The following is a 15,528-nucleotide window of genomic DNA, read 5'->3' as shown; positions in this document are numbered from 1 at the left end:
CAACGAAGAAGCTTTGCCAAATATCCTAGAATTAAAAGGTGTGTTAATATAAATTGAAAAGGTTTTACTTACTTCGAAGCGACGGGGACAAAGTTCCAGTCGTATCCTTGAAGAACTTTGGTAACCGCGGCGGTGATCTCCGTATGCTCCAAGTTGTGGACCGCTGCAGCTCTTCTGGGTCCTCCTAGAGCCAGAGGAAGCTCCGCTCTGCCTTCCCTCGGGACTCCGTCGGGGAACCTTCTGGAGCTCTCCGCCGAACTGGCGTTCCCCGCCACACACTCCCTGAGGCCCGGGGACTCTCGGTGGATTATGGACTCCCGGTGAGCCATCTGGATCATGTTCTCCCTGTGCATCATGGACTCTCTCATGGCCTCTCTGTGGGCTGCCATTTCCCCTCCGGATATCCTCTGCACCTCCTTCATCTTGTACGGGTTCATCTGAACTTGGTTTTGATACGAAACCTCCTTTTCTTTCATGTCTGGCAGATTTACTATATCCATACTTGAAGAAATAGATGGGAGCATTACTCAAATTATATAGAATTAATGTTTTTTTTTATTCTTACTTTAATATATAATTATATTTCGATAGTATAATAAAAAGAGATTGTCTCTGTTTTTAACCGCTATTATCGCTATTAATTAATAAAATAAAAGAGCGACAATGTATTACTGATGATAAGTGTTTTAAACAAATACACTGATTGATATCATTCACCGCGACATGTGTCCGAGCACTTGAGTAAATAGTTTTTGGGCAAACGAGGCACTAGTAAATGACGTTGATTAGAGATAAATAGGCCGAGAAGACCGATGGTGAAGTTCCCGCTCTCAACAGACACCCCTTGTTTCGCCAATAATTAATTTTCATTCATGCCACCACTTGCCATATTGCCAGGGAACTCCTTAAAATAGTACACAGCGGGGTTTTTGTCTTTCCGAATTGTTCGCAGACTGACACCTCGAGAAGAGTAGACTATTATTCCGATTCACATCTAATATTAGTAACTCTCGCGATCTTTTCACAGTAAATATAGTAGAGTGAATGCCACCGCACTGTTCGGTCAACTATCAAAGAGTGCCTTATTCTCCGACGTTTCTAGATATACTTATACGATACTTCGTTTTTCATCTGTTCCGTGACGTCCCGCGCTTTTCCACAATCCACACGTTACAGCTAAATTAAATACCATTAGTAAAAAAGTACAAACAATTTATTAGTATACAAATTTGAAGGAAACAAAAACTTAAGTCATTTTTTACTCTTGTTCCATTTATTTATTCAAAGTAGTGTGCTAATAACTAATATTACGCGTCTCATTTCTTTCTTCTAACTATGAATACGAGTGAATGAGAAGGCTTACTAAGCATATATTAATAATAACATCTCTCTCCGGTTGCCCGTGGTTATCGTGCGACAGAAAGGGATGTAAATAATAGTTGACGTGACTTATAGTAAATTATTACTTTCAGGACGAAACTTTTAGTGCAAGTGTGGCGAGCTTCTGACAGTCCTATTGTGAGTTTTCTTCTTTACGGTTTTCCTTATAAACAAATAGTTTTCCTGAAACCATCGCTTACAAAGTGACAAATTATTCAGTGCCTCCTAAAAGTGTAATATCGCACAGTGACTACTAAAGTGCAGTTAGTTTTTTCAGAAGTAGTCTGAAAAAATACATCTGAATGAATAAATAAACGTAGGCTATTAATTTTTTTAAATAGTTTTGTAATACGAAATTTTCTTGTTCAAATATTTAATTAATAACAAGTGTTTAATGTAAAAGAGTGCAATTCATAGCTTATTAAATATAATATAATATTAATACCTGAAGAAGAATATGTTTTGCAAAATCATTTACAAAAATATGTTTAAATCTTTAAAACAAAGATTCTCTATTATGTATAATATCAACCTGGACTGGTCTCTGAAATGCAAATGTATTTAAATAACTATCAGGGTAACACTGCATCACTAAGAAAATGGCCTATTGGATCCAGAACAATGTGAAAAAATATTGTTCCTTGTTTTTCTAAAAATAATTTAACAATCCCTGAAAATTTAATGTTTAAAAATGTGTTGTTCCTATATAGGTATGAGTACCTAAATATTTAAACTCAATACTGTTTTTTTTTAGAAACGCTTAAGCGACTTGTGTTTCAAAATGGGAATCAAGTAACGAAAGAATGGGGAACCAATAAAATCTGACTCAGAATCGGGATAGTAATCCAACTGATACAAAAAAAAACAAAAATATACTCGTAAAATAAAAAATATATATTGGGAAAAAACAGATATTAGAATTTAAGATTTTTTTATTGAATACCAGAAGCGAAAAATGTGTTAATAATTACATGAAATTAGAATTTAATATAAAAAAAGAATAATACATAATAAAGGGTAAACGGGGATATTATTCTAGCTTGGTAACAATTGTAACCAGTTATTTGTTTTTGGTTATACGTGGTTGAAAAGTACCTACCATGAATAATTGATATAAATAAATTGACTTGAAGATAATGATGTCTTTTTATCATTCTGCATATTTTTTTTTTTTATATAGAAGGGCGTTGCGTATAGAATTTAATACAACATTTTGAGTGTGTCCAAATACTTGTTCACAAATCTGGAATTATCTACAATTTAAGGAGTTATTTTCAGACTTCCATATTCTTCTTCATCTTTGATGAGACGTAAAAAAAAATATGAGAATTCAATGCTTTTGCCAATATCAAGTTAGATAAAATTATCTAATTATAAATCACGGTTATCTTATTATCATAACGTATTGTATTATACTAAATATGGTAAGTACCTTCCTATTTCAGGGCTGCCATATTTTTCCCAGACAGTCCTTTTTTACTAAAATATCCGACTTAATTTATCTTCTTTTAACCCTTATCCGTACTCAACGGTACATAGTGTACTGAATCGTCTTTACGCAGTGTTATCTTGATCATCACTTAAGGCGGGGTGATTAATTCTGCGCCTAAGGTGACTGTCCAGGATAATATGAAATAAGTTTATAGTGAAAAATCACCACTGCACTTTCTTACACCAACGATATATTCAGGTTTTCAGGATCCTAATATTTTTAGTGGTATCAAAATTGTGCGTAATCGGAAGGCATGTATGACTAGATGTCATACATGCCTTCCGGAAGAGTGTGGCGTTTTATCCTGTCTGCCTACCCCTGCGGGGAAACGGCGTGATGGTAGTATAGTAGTAGTAATATGTTTTGTTTGTAAACTATATATATGTAGTTACTTTTAGATATGTAGACAGATTTGTTTGTTTCCGAACGTTGGTAAAAAAAATCTCGCATATTAGGGAGACTGTTATAGAAAGTACCTACATACTTAATTAACATAAAATAATTCATCGTACGTACTTTATTATTCTTTCTAATAATGAATATAAATAAATTGACATTACTTTCTAATTAAATCACCACAATTTAGAGTAAAAAAATGAACAAATTTAATTAGCACGAAAATTCTAATTATTCAATTCCGAGACCAGTTCCGGGATTGATTTTTTGTAATTCCGAAATCCCGAGATCGCAAAAGATATGCAGGGTCGCAAAGCATTGTCTCTGATATATAATAGAATAAAAATATAAATTTGGATAATTTATAAAACACCTTTTTGGTACCTCAATATTTGCATAGTAATAAAATGATAATGATGATGATAATGATAGATAAAAATAAAATAAAATATTAAACGTTAAATAAAATACAGGGTTTTTTAAAATAGAAATGCTTCGACAAGGGTCACAACCCTCAGTAATGAGAAGAGTAAGGGCGCTTGTGCACTACACGGAATTACGCGGAATTTTCAGTTAGCGTTTTAAAACGACGATTGGCTTGGATTGGCTTGTGCTTTTGTTCATCTTTCTTCGGATCGGAGCTCTTGATCGGTGCGTGAACACGTTGCGCGTAAATTCGATCACGATAAACTGTCGTTGTCGTTATCATTTTTCAAAACTGGACTGCCGGACGGTAAAATTCCGTGTAGTGCACAAGCGGCTTGTAACAAAGAAGAAAATGTTTTTTTTTAATTGAAGAAAATGCTTAACCCGCTTATCCTTAATTCGCATAGTCAATTGAGTTATGTTTAGTTAATCAATAATAATAATAAAATATTTGGTTTTGTTTTCATAAATTGATTTCATTCAACTAATTGTTACTTAGTTTTAGTTCAGCATCGCTTCAGAAGCCAGAGATTTGAAATCTATGCATTCCTAATTTAAATTATCTCCCAGAATCTTTACGCAAAGCGAAATAGATTGATGACAGCATCATTTAAAAAGACAGCAGTAACCGACATTCCTCTCGCCGCCACTGGACTCGGGATGGACCAATGGCGGATGACCACCGGACCAGGCCACACCCACGCCTTCTTATTGGCCCCGAGTCAGCTGTCAACATGAAATGTACAGTTCGCTCAAGTCAGGGATATGAAATCGTTTAGTTTCATTGAATTTAAAAAAAAATCTGGTAGTGATGAGTAACACCACTGATTTCGCGAAAATGGCATTTCTTAAATATGTACCTTACTTCGTACGTTAAAGTATTAACAATTAGTTTTAATATTTACCATGTAGGTTTTAACGAATTTCAAAAGTAAGTATGCTAAAATCATAAGAAAAAATGGTAATTACGTTAAAATTGTAAAATGGTGGAAGTATCCAATAATTCATTATTTTTATTTCAATTAATAATTATCACTTTTCCTTAAAACCTATTGGAATAAGTGTTTCGATGTATATCGCATCATTAACAGTATTAAAATCGATTTTAAGAAAAATAGTATTTACTTAGTGAAATATAAATCAAAACAGAAAAAAAGGGTTTTTTTACATTAAAGAAATGTACATATTATAAGAATAATTGTTTTAAGTATGTACTTTAAATGTTTTATGTACTACCCCTGTAAACGAATGAAACTGTAAGCTCGACAGTGAAGAACCATTGAATCCAAAAAAACATTGTAAAGAGAAGTCGTTACTTAATTTGGTTTTTGAATTCAATTATCTCAACATCAATCACGCTTATGAGTAAACAAATTTATTGAGTATTTCTAGCTCTTGATATATTTTATGAAACAAAAACTGAAAATAGTAAACAAGCTTGAAAAATATACGCCTAAAAATAATAACGAGAACGATTAGGTACCTACATCAATAGTGCGCTTACAGTGTGCGTTGTAAGTTGTTACAGTGTAAGTGCAGTGTAAACAGTGACCGGGTTTCATCCTTACCGACATCACTAGATTGATGTTGTGTGTGACGACGAAACCCACGTATATTTTATTTGACGGACTATACAGTGGTTATTTAATTATATAAAATGCATTTCCAAACAAAATTGTCAGTACAAAACAAAATAAATCTGATTATTTATTTATTTATGTATATAAAAATAAATCAAGAAAGACTTTACCTTAATTACATTTGTGATTTATTTAACTGATTAATACTTTTTACTTATTAATACTTGTTTATATATCGGTGTGATGTTTGATTTGCCTATCTCTGGAGTATGGAACGGTAAAATATAGTATCCTTTTGTTTTAGGCAATGTTTTATAATATAGTCGTATTTTTTCAGGGGGTTTATTTTTCACAGTTTTTTTGTTTGTTTTTTGTAAAATTATTTCCAATATAGGTGTCTTTTATACGGTTATTTGTAATTTTATACTATTATATATGTTATAGTTGTGTGTTTGTTTGTTGTAAAATTATTCTTAAGATAGGCGTATTTTATACGGTTATTTGTAATTTTATACTATTATTATTTGTAAATTATATTATTATGTTCGACTATATGTAGGTCTAGGTACAAAAAATATTGAATAATAGAAACTCAACTATTAGGTAGGTCGACAGAAAGGATTTTTTTCCCATAATTTATTTTATCTTTAAAGACATTTTAGAAATATTTTTAAAAATTTAATAAAAATTAAAATTTTCGGTAGAGGTGTGGAGAGGGATATTGCTCTAATTTTTTCGATGTTTTTAAAACATTGTTTTCATTTATTTTACTTTTGAAATGATTTACCATTTTTTACTTTATGTCATTAAAATATTTACGTTTAAATTTTCAGAACACCTTCAATGTCAAGACAGGAAGTGCCATGTAAGACGGATTGCATTGGGCGCCCCTGGCGTCCTCATACATTTCTGTACCCCAACCCATCCAAAGACCGCTAGGTAGGTACAGTACTCTAAAAACTTCTATTCCCACATCCGGTAAAAAAACTTTTGGCTTCCATTTGGACCTACTTGCAAATAACAGATTGTTCAAAATTATTATCGGTTTTGAATAAATCATGCAAACAAAAGCCGCTTGTGCACTACACGGACTTTTACCGTCCGGCAGTCCGGTTTTGAAAAATAAAAGCGACTACGACGGTTTAGCGTGATCGAATTTATGCGCAACGCGTTCACGCACCGATCAAGAGCACCGATCCGAAGAAAGATGGACAAAAGCACAAGCCAATCCAAGTCAATCATCGTTTTATCACGCTAACTGGAGTGCCGGACGGTAGAATTCCGTGTAGTGCACAAACACCCATACGAGTATTTTTTGTTGATGGTATATTTGTATCATTATGTCATTCCACAATGTTAATGCCGAATCAATAAATAATATAATGCCAATCAATAGATAATATGACAAACAATATTATTTAAAAGTATTTCTTGATTCCTTGTTTATGATAACACACATGATATTTTATAATTCTTAGTTGAAGAGAACACATTTATTTGACTAAACTAGTCGTTTTAACATTAATTAATTCATCAAAATGGTATTATACAATTGTTTTATTTTTATATTTAAATATTTAAATATTGGATATTTGTTGGTCTTTGGGGAAAAGTTATCGATTGCATCTCAAAAATGATCTTAAAAAGACCTGTAAATCTTTATATTTTTTTTCTAAACCAACTAACTAACTATCACGCCGCTTCTCCGCAAAGGTAGGCAGGGAGAGTATTATTTTGACTGCTGACCCGGCCGCTTTCAAGTATTTGGCATACCTGACCATGCAAGGACATGTTTTTTTTCTAACTAGATTCGCCTCATAAATTTTATTTTACCGTTCTTTCCTCACTCATTCGTTCTACATGTCCAACCCATCTGAACACACCCTCCTCAATTTTATCGATAAAGCTTATCTCAGTTTTGCATTCCTTCCTCATTTCACTATTCTAACATCTATCATACATCGTTTTGCCGCACATTTATCTGAGACGAATAATAAGTACGTATAACAATAATACTAAGGTCTACCCACATTAAAAAAAATATATTTAAATATTTTTATATCCGCCTCCAAAGTGTAGTGGTAGCACGCTTGGCTACCATGCTGGAGATCTCATGTTCGATTTCCAAGAGGGTCAAAATGAATATTAATGATTTTTCTTTCTAATATTTATTTAATATAACCCTGGACTAGTACCTGAAGCGGAAGGCCGATCACATTTCCATCGTGGATTTTACTGCTGCTTCTTTACGATTCAGTGCCCTATGCATCGTTGGGTAGGGATAAGGGTTAGAGAGAGAGACATTTTTATATATATAGGTACTTTTCTTAGCAAAACTCAAATCTGTTGTCACGATGTCCCGAAATAACCGTTAAACGCTTAAGCGGCGACACTTTGAACATCAAAGGGCCCGTTTTGCCCTTTCCTCCTCCTAATGAGCAATCTGTCTGCTCCTGTCGTCCTAATTACCTCTGTCGGCACGCAGTGTGCCATCTTGTTCAACTTCCAGAACCGACCCGGCCCGGCCCTACTCCGCACTTCCTCAATACTCACGTGTCCAAAGATTATGACACGTGTTGGAAGCGAATTCCAAGCCATTGTCAACTGTCAACGTGTCAACCGCAAAAAGGGACCTATATATTTTTTCAAATTTAAGTACATAGATAGGGACCTACGTATCTACATATCCCTGTTACCATTACAAAATACGTAGATAAGTCTGAAATGATTTAAAAAAACTTATTTTAAAAGCATTATTAACTTAACGGTACGGTAAGTTATATAACCACGGGCAGGAATTCAACCCCTTACTCAATTATCCACCCTTCTTTCTGAACCTAATTCTAGAATTGCGGGCATAATTTCTAAAATGATAAAGCTAAACGCATTTAAACTATAAATTTTGTATTATTTTTAACATCTCATCAAAGATGAAGAAGAATATGGAAGTCTGGGCATTTAGTGAAGTTCTAGTGATTCAAGAACAAGGTTTCTAAATTGGTTCATATATATAGAACTTCCAAGAATTTGAGTAGTGTGGTTGTCAATAATGGGTAGAATTGGTGAATGTTACACGTGTGTAAAGTGATCACTTAAACCAGCCTATGACGGTCGTCAGCCCCGTAAATGCCCAGACTTCCATATTCTTCTTCATCTTTGATGAGATGTTAAAAATAATATGAAAATAACTCCTTTAATTGGAGATAATCCAGATTTTGTGAACAAGTATTTGGACACACTCAAAAGGTTGTATATAAATTTTGTATTGATTATTATTATTATCTATTATTTTATTGTTTGTAAATAAGAATAATACTTGACACTGGCAGAAACATCGTTTCACTGGGTGACTGCCAAATAAATAATTTAAAAAAAAGTTATATAACACTCTACTTATCATTCATCGTTGATTTTGTGATGACACACTTTTTTGGAATGGTATTAGCCACTCTACATTAACGTCTACCGGTTTCAGAGAAATAACCATTCTCTCTTCAGGTCTATAGATTTTAGTTGTCTTGTAACCCTAATTGTTATTCCAAAACTGGTAGTCATGAAGTAGAGATTTTTACTGGTATAACTCAAAGTGAACTATGAACGATTAGGAATGAGTGAAATGAAATAACATTATCGTAACACAATACAACTTCCAGAATCTATTATTTATTATAGGTACTCAATGTACGTTTTAAATATTCAAACTTCACTGTTAAGGACATACTCGCAATAGTAAAATTCAGTTAGCTTTCAGCAATACATAAAGCCAGACGTCAGGTCAAGTCAATTTTTTTTAGAAAACACATTAGTCTTTATTTGTTTTTTTAGAATAAGTTTTCATATTTTTGCAACTCCTTACCTTTCAAAAACGCTTTTCTTTACATAACCAAATGTTTATTAAGAAGAAAAACTTTTATTTTTTTCAAGACAAAAACGTTGTTGTATGAAAAAAAATCAATAAACTCAATTGTTACCTGGGTTTTTAAAAAAAATTGTGATTTAACTTAATACTGGGCCTTATAAATGTTCCTTTAAATCGTTTTCTCTATTATTTTTCAAGAGATAATAATGCAATATGCAAGTACCCTTTTTGAATGAATTACAATATGCAATTAACACGGAAAAACGGGAACCGTGGGGGTAGATATCGAGAAAGGAATGTGACACGTTTCCTAGGGGTGGTCTACGGATGTCGAATGGAATTTGTCGAACCGATCATAACGAATTCTGCAAATCTGTGTGGTCCCACCCTAAAAAGAAAATGCCACCCTATTTCGACTTCGAGATTATCAAGTAGAATGTGACAAAATGTTAGTACTACTACCACCATCACGCCATTACTGCAAGGGTAGGCAAAGATAATAGAACGCCACACTATGTTTTATAATCTTATCGATATTATCCACAACTTTTGCAAGTCTAAATCTATATATCGGTTATCACAAAGCAATGTGTCTTAAGTCATATTATGAAAAAAATGCTCAGACATTTTTGTATGTATTTTGATGTAATTATTTTATGCAACTAAAAGTACCTACTGAACTTAAAATAATAAAAAAATAGAATAAAAATACTCTTGAAAATGGTTTATTGTAAGTTCCTTATATATATAAAAAATTTCGTCTAATTTTATATGAACGACTAAAGTAGATTTTTTTTACTTACGTTACTGATAACGTTCAACCGGGAAGGTAGATTCGGCGCTTATCTATTTTAAGGTTATCAGAATCTTTCAGGGCGTAGAGATCAAGTAGATCGCTTCCATTACCATAAAGAGTGAGTACCTTGGGCCCCTTAGTTAGACCACAACCCTCTCTAGAAGCGATACTGTCTATTTAAAAAAAAATATATTATTGATAAAATAAATGTGGTCCCGCGGTTAGTGTAGTCATAAGTCGACCTCAATTCGATTTATATTTTCTTAATACTTAATACAAGCCACTTTGGCTTATTACATTTTGTTCTTCTTTGTTATAAAAAAAATTAGAAAAAAACAACAAAAAAGACATTAAATGTTAACTTGTTTTACCGTTCTTTCCTCACTTATTCGTTCCACATGCCCAAACCATCTCAAGCTACCACAGATTTCTTAATTTAATAATATAAGTATATCTATAACGCTTATTTCAGCCTTGCATTTTTTCCTTATTTCACCATTCGATCATCTTTCATACACCGTTTTGATGCACATTCCTCCGAGGGATTACATTTTGACTGCATTTTGTCCTTCTTTTGCCAACTGCATGCTTCTCTTCCATACATTAGGGTTGGAACCAGGACTTCGTTGTGTACTGCCAGTTTACCTTTCGCTGAAGGTTTTCATTTGCCATAATTGATTTTAGTGCACCATTCATTATGTTTTCAGCATTCATTTTCCTTTCTTTATATTCGTCAATCTTTCCATCCCTAGAAAACATTCTACCTAAATAAACATACACAAATTGAAACAAACATATTGATGCCATGTAAATTTGTTGAATTAATGTTTTATATTTGTCTCCCAATTTCAAAATCCGCAAGATCCAATTTTATAAGATTTTAAAATAAATGTAAAAATAAATCTATCGGAATGCCAATCGTAGGTTTTATTGTTTAAAATATTTATATAATTGAAAACCCTGCTACAAAATACTCAAAAACAGCGTTATATTTCAAATTTCGCGATATATTTATGAAACTTGCCCTCTGACCCATATCGGCCAATCAGAGAGCGGGGATAGTTCAAAAATTAAGATGACGTCATTATCGGTTTGTTTCTCATGTTTTTTTTTTAAAACACTGATAAAATTCCTAAAAATGGGAAAATTATTTATTGCACAATATTTTATATAATGATACACAAATCTTTGAAACATATAAATATGTTACCCGGAGAATTTAATATTTTTTTTAAAAATCGACTTACATGGATCTGGCGGATTTTGAAAGTAGGCAACACATATACAATATATTACTGAATTTATATTTTTGTATAAATCACAAAAATATAATAATTTCTCTGTAAATTAAACATTCTGGATCATCCGCAGAAAAGAAAAGATAGTATTAAAATATTACTTTATTTTTGTATGATTACAGATGGGACTTGAGGTGATCAGGATATGAAAAAAGGAAGGACGGTGAAACTGATATCCATCTTGGAGGGGTGAACAAGGTATTACATATCCTTACTTCGGGAATCCAAGGAAATATGTAATAGAAATCAACGATTAATTCATGTTTATGATTCTCATGAAAAAATTAAAGCAAGTAATTAAGACTCCATAACAAATAACATAACTACTGTCAAAAGACGAAAAGCCACATGCTCTCTGTTAACAGATATTTTACCTCTATTTTTTAAAAATAATTAAATTAATTAAAGTATAAATCATAAAAAAATCAAAATGGAGGTAAAATATCTGTGAACAGAGTGTACTTTGACCACATATTCCGTGGAGATAAGAGATATGCCCTTCTACAGCTAATAGTAGAGGGAAAGGTGGAGGGCAGACGGGGCTTGGGTAAAAAAACATTTTGGCTCAAAAATCTTCGACAGTGGTTTGGAATACCGGAAGCAGCGGCTCTCATCAGGCTGGTCCAGGATCGAGTGATGTTTAAGGAGATGGTCGCCAACCTCCGACAAGAGTGGCATGAGAAGAAAAACAATAACAAATAAGAGTTTAAAAAAGTTTAACTGACTTGAAAAGTATAACCATTTATGTAATGGCAACCCCAAAAATGGAGTCGGCAAAATAGGATGAAATAAGAATGAACATACATATCTACAAATGTGCGACAAAGTGATGTATGATTTGCAGTAGACCATTATTTATATAATATGTAATACACGCGATATATATATTAAACACAATTCAAACATTTTAACAAAGATAAGGAAGAACATGGAAGTCTGGGTATTTACAGGGCTGGTTTAAGTGATATTGTTTTTTACAAGTGTGATATTCAACATTCTACCAATCACTGAAGCCGGCCTATGAGAGGTTGTAAGCTCTGTAAATACCCAGACTTCCATATTCTTCTTCATCTATCTTGAGAAGTTAAAAGGGAAAAATAACTCCAAAAAATAAGTTAAAATCCAGATTAAGGAACAAGGATTAGAACACACCAAAAATGTTGTGCTTTTCAATACCATATACATATATAAAATCTATTTATAAATCATTATCAGATATGTCGAATACATACTTGAAAGCGTTCAGATCAGGAGTTGAAAAAATCGTCGAGTATGTATGGAGGAGATGCATTATTATGAGTCGTTAGAATGTTTGTAAAGACAGAGTAGTGTGGCGTTCTATTTTCTCTGCCTACCCTTACAGTTGGTTTAAAAAAAAATTGAACTACTCCTTTCAACAACGTCATATATCAAAAATCGTCAATTTTCAGTTGTGCATGTTTGCGGAATGCCCTGGAAATGTATTATATCCCAGCAAAAGCGGCATATTTTTAACTTAGATACTATTTACCCGCTACATGACAGAAAGTGTTGCTTCTGCATTTTGAAGAAAATGTATTCTTTAAGTATTTTTCAAATAGAATTTTTTTATAATGGAGAAAAAACCTGCAGGTTTTACCTAAAAAGATCAGTTGCACAGTAAAAAGTTCAATAAATGGCTTGATATATTTTTTGTATACATTTTATTATTGGGTTGATGCAAAAGTTTTGACCGTTTTTTACATTTTTTAATTTTTTTATTTTTTTTTTTGTAAATTATTTATTTAATAAATTATATAATTTCCATCAGTTTTATAACCTTCTCCCATCTTTCTATCAACTTATTAATACCAGTAGTAAAAAATTCCGTGGATTTTGATTCGAAAAATTAAGTAAGGGATGTTTTTACCTGCTGTATTGTATAATTTTTTTCATCATTTAAATTTTTTTGCAGTGATCGGAGTAAATGAAATTCAGAAAGAACAAGATCTGAAAAATACGGTGGATGCTTGATAACATCCCAATTTAACTCATTTAGCCTGTGTTGGGTCATCATAGCCACATATGGTCGCGCGTTGTCGTGATGAAACACTGCCCCTTTTCTGTTTACCAATTCTGGTCTATACTTTTGAAGGTCCATGTTCAATTTGGATAATTGCTGACAATATCGTTCTGCTGTACTTGTCTTATCATGTTCCAAGAGTTCAAAATACACAATACCGTTATTATTCCACCAAACACAAAGTATAACCTTTTTTTATGGATTTCGGCCTTCGAAGTTGTTAATGGGGCTTGTCCAGGAATAGCCCAATGTCTTTTTCTTGTCACGTTGTTGTACACGACCCATTTCTCATCTCCCGTCACCAAACGATGCAAAAAAGGTTCATGTTTTTGTCTCGCACTCAAAACAACGCACGTTAAAACACGATCCAATAAATTGGCAGCCGACAATTGATGAGGTATCCAAATGTCGTACCGCGAAACCATTTCCATACGCTTCAAATTTCTTAATACGGTTGTTTGGTTAACACAATCTCCCTGATGGTTAGACGTGGATTGGTGTCAATTATGACTTTCAACTTGTCGTCATCAGACTTCAATGGCCGCCCGGTATGTGGTTTATCAATGAGTGAAAAATCTCCAGATCGGAATTTTGTAAACCATCTTCGTACCTGTCGAACTTTGATGACATCTGCTCCAAACACTTCACAAATGTTTTTGGTTGCCACACTCGCGGTATTGTCTTTACGGAATTCATAAAGTAAACAATGACTAAATGCACTTTATCGAGCGACATTTTGAAAAAATACAAAGGGTCATAACTGTACTCTGGCTAGGCCAAAACTGAATAGAAAGTAGAGGAAAAGCATCCTTTGTACAATGAAATCATAAAAATGAAGATACTATTCATAATTTGTGAAAAAAATTTTTTTTACCTGGGATCATAAAAAACGGTCATTACTTTTGCATCAACCCAATATATTCTTAAATGTTAAAAACGATCTCCTGAGAAATCAAGTTTTTGATATATGACGTTGTTGAAAGGAGTGAGCTATATGTAATATTATGGAATTTCATTGGTGTATACGCTATATTATTTTGTCGTCTTAGCATCCCCTGTGACGAATTTTAGTTCCAATTTTCAAACCAGATGGCGCTACATTCGTTCGCAACGCGCACACCTAACGTCTTTCGCGTTCAATATATACCCGGGGCTTTGCCGTATCAGGTATCGCTTCTCGGCCTGTTGGCTAAGATCAAAGTGTAGTATCTGTTCTTATCAGCTTAATATCTGATAGTTCCCGCAATGCGGGACCAGTATATTAAACTGATTTTTGGAATGTGACGGGATGCTCGGGGCTTGCTCCACTCCTGTCGCGGGTTGGCCCGGCATTGCAGTGCCGCCGGGATCGGCCCATCTTGAACTCTAATAACTCTCCCTCTCTCTCGTAAGTGCTGTGCTTAGTTGGGCGCAGACTTGGACGCGGGATAGCTTGTCAATAGGTGGTCAGCATCCTAATAGGATGTCAAAAACGTATTGCGTCACAATCCACCTTTAAACTCGTAGGTCAACCGCCACACGACTGAGTTTATGTAAGTTAATAGCCACGTCTGACCCTGTCATAGGCTGGTTGAGTGATCACTTTACTTTGAACTTACGTTTATCGGGCCAATGCCCGTGCTATCTCTCGCCTTTTCTTAGCTGAGCGCGGACTAACTTATAATAGGTCGCGAGCATCACTTGTATCCAGCGAGTGTTTTTGACTAGAATTTTCACTCATGAATTACATGAAATTATAGTAACTTTTAAACATAAAGAGTAAATCCACTCAAGAGTAGCCATAGGCTATAAAACTTAAAAAGTTGAAGCCTGCGTAGGGTCATGATAAGCGGTGTTGCAAAAGCCGTAGATAGATTTCAGTCACTTGGACGTAAGGTAATTTAAAAAAAAACACTTGCATCCTCGCGAGTCAGGTCCGCGTTCCGAAGTTCAGACAAAAACTGCCGACGCCTGAAAATATGATTTTCTGTTTTTTATGCAGCTTACCATTTGACCAGTAATTTTATACACAACATTTTGGGTTTGTTGAAATCCTTGTGCACAAATCTGGGTTTCTTTTACACGAGGGTTATATTTACATTTTGACATCTCAGCATGGATGAAGAAGAATATTGATGTCTGGGTATTTACAGGGCTTACGTGATCTGTCATAGATTCATCTATGTTGAGATGTCGTTATGTTCAAACAAATAATATTTGAATGTTTTTTTTCAATACATTTACATTTTTCCCTTCATTTACGTTTTTGTATGAAAAAAAA

General features: G+C 33.6%; 1 protein-coding gene, 1 long non-coding RNA gene and 1 other non-coding gene across 3 annotated transcripts in view; 2 read left to right on the top strand and 1 right to left on the bottom strand.

Moving 5' to 3' along the window:
* LOC148300356 (transcription factor SOX-9-like) overlaps positions 1-1,079 on the bottom strand; it is a 29,472-nt gene extending 28,393 nt beyond the window's left edge. The window contains exon 1 of the mRNA XM_088274905.1: positions 73-1,079. Within this exon, the coding sequence (XP_088131031.1) occupies positions 73-524 (452 nt within the window). The 5' untranslated portion in view covers positions 525-1,079. The remainder of the gene's footprint in view (positions 1-72) is intronic.
* Positions 1,080-1,577: 498 nt separating this feature from the next.
* LOC148300355 (uncharacterized) lies at positions 1,578-12,162 on the top strand. Its single transcript, XR_015838952.1, has 3 exons — positions 1,578-1,696; positions 6,108-6,213; positions 11,350-12,162. It is a non-coding gene; the product is annotated as an uncharacterized LOC148300355 (long non-coding RNA).
* A 2,275-nt stretch (positions 12,163-14,437) lies between these two features.
* LOC148300354 (U2 spliceosomal RNA) lies at positions 14,438-14,630 on the top strand. Its single transcript, XR_015838953.1, has one exon. It is a non-coding gene; the product is annotated as a U2 spliceosomal RNA (small nuclear RNA).
* Positions 14,631-15,528: the final 898 nt, after the last annotated feature.

Source organism: Brachycentrus maculatus, unplaced genomic scaffold, assembly GCF_059751285.1.
Source record: "Brachycentrus maculatus isolate JH-2025_06_01 unplaced genomic scaffold, ASM5975128v1 h1tg000746l, whole genome shotgun sequence".
Lineage (NCBI taxonomy): Eukaryota > Metazoa > Arthropoda > Insecta > Trichoptera > Brachycentridae > Brachycentrus > Brachycentrus maculatus.
This window is presented reverse-complemented; position numbering and strand designations above follow the sequence as displayed.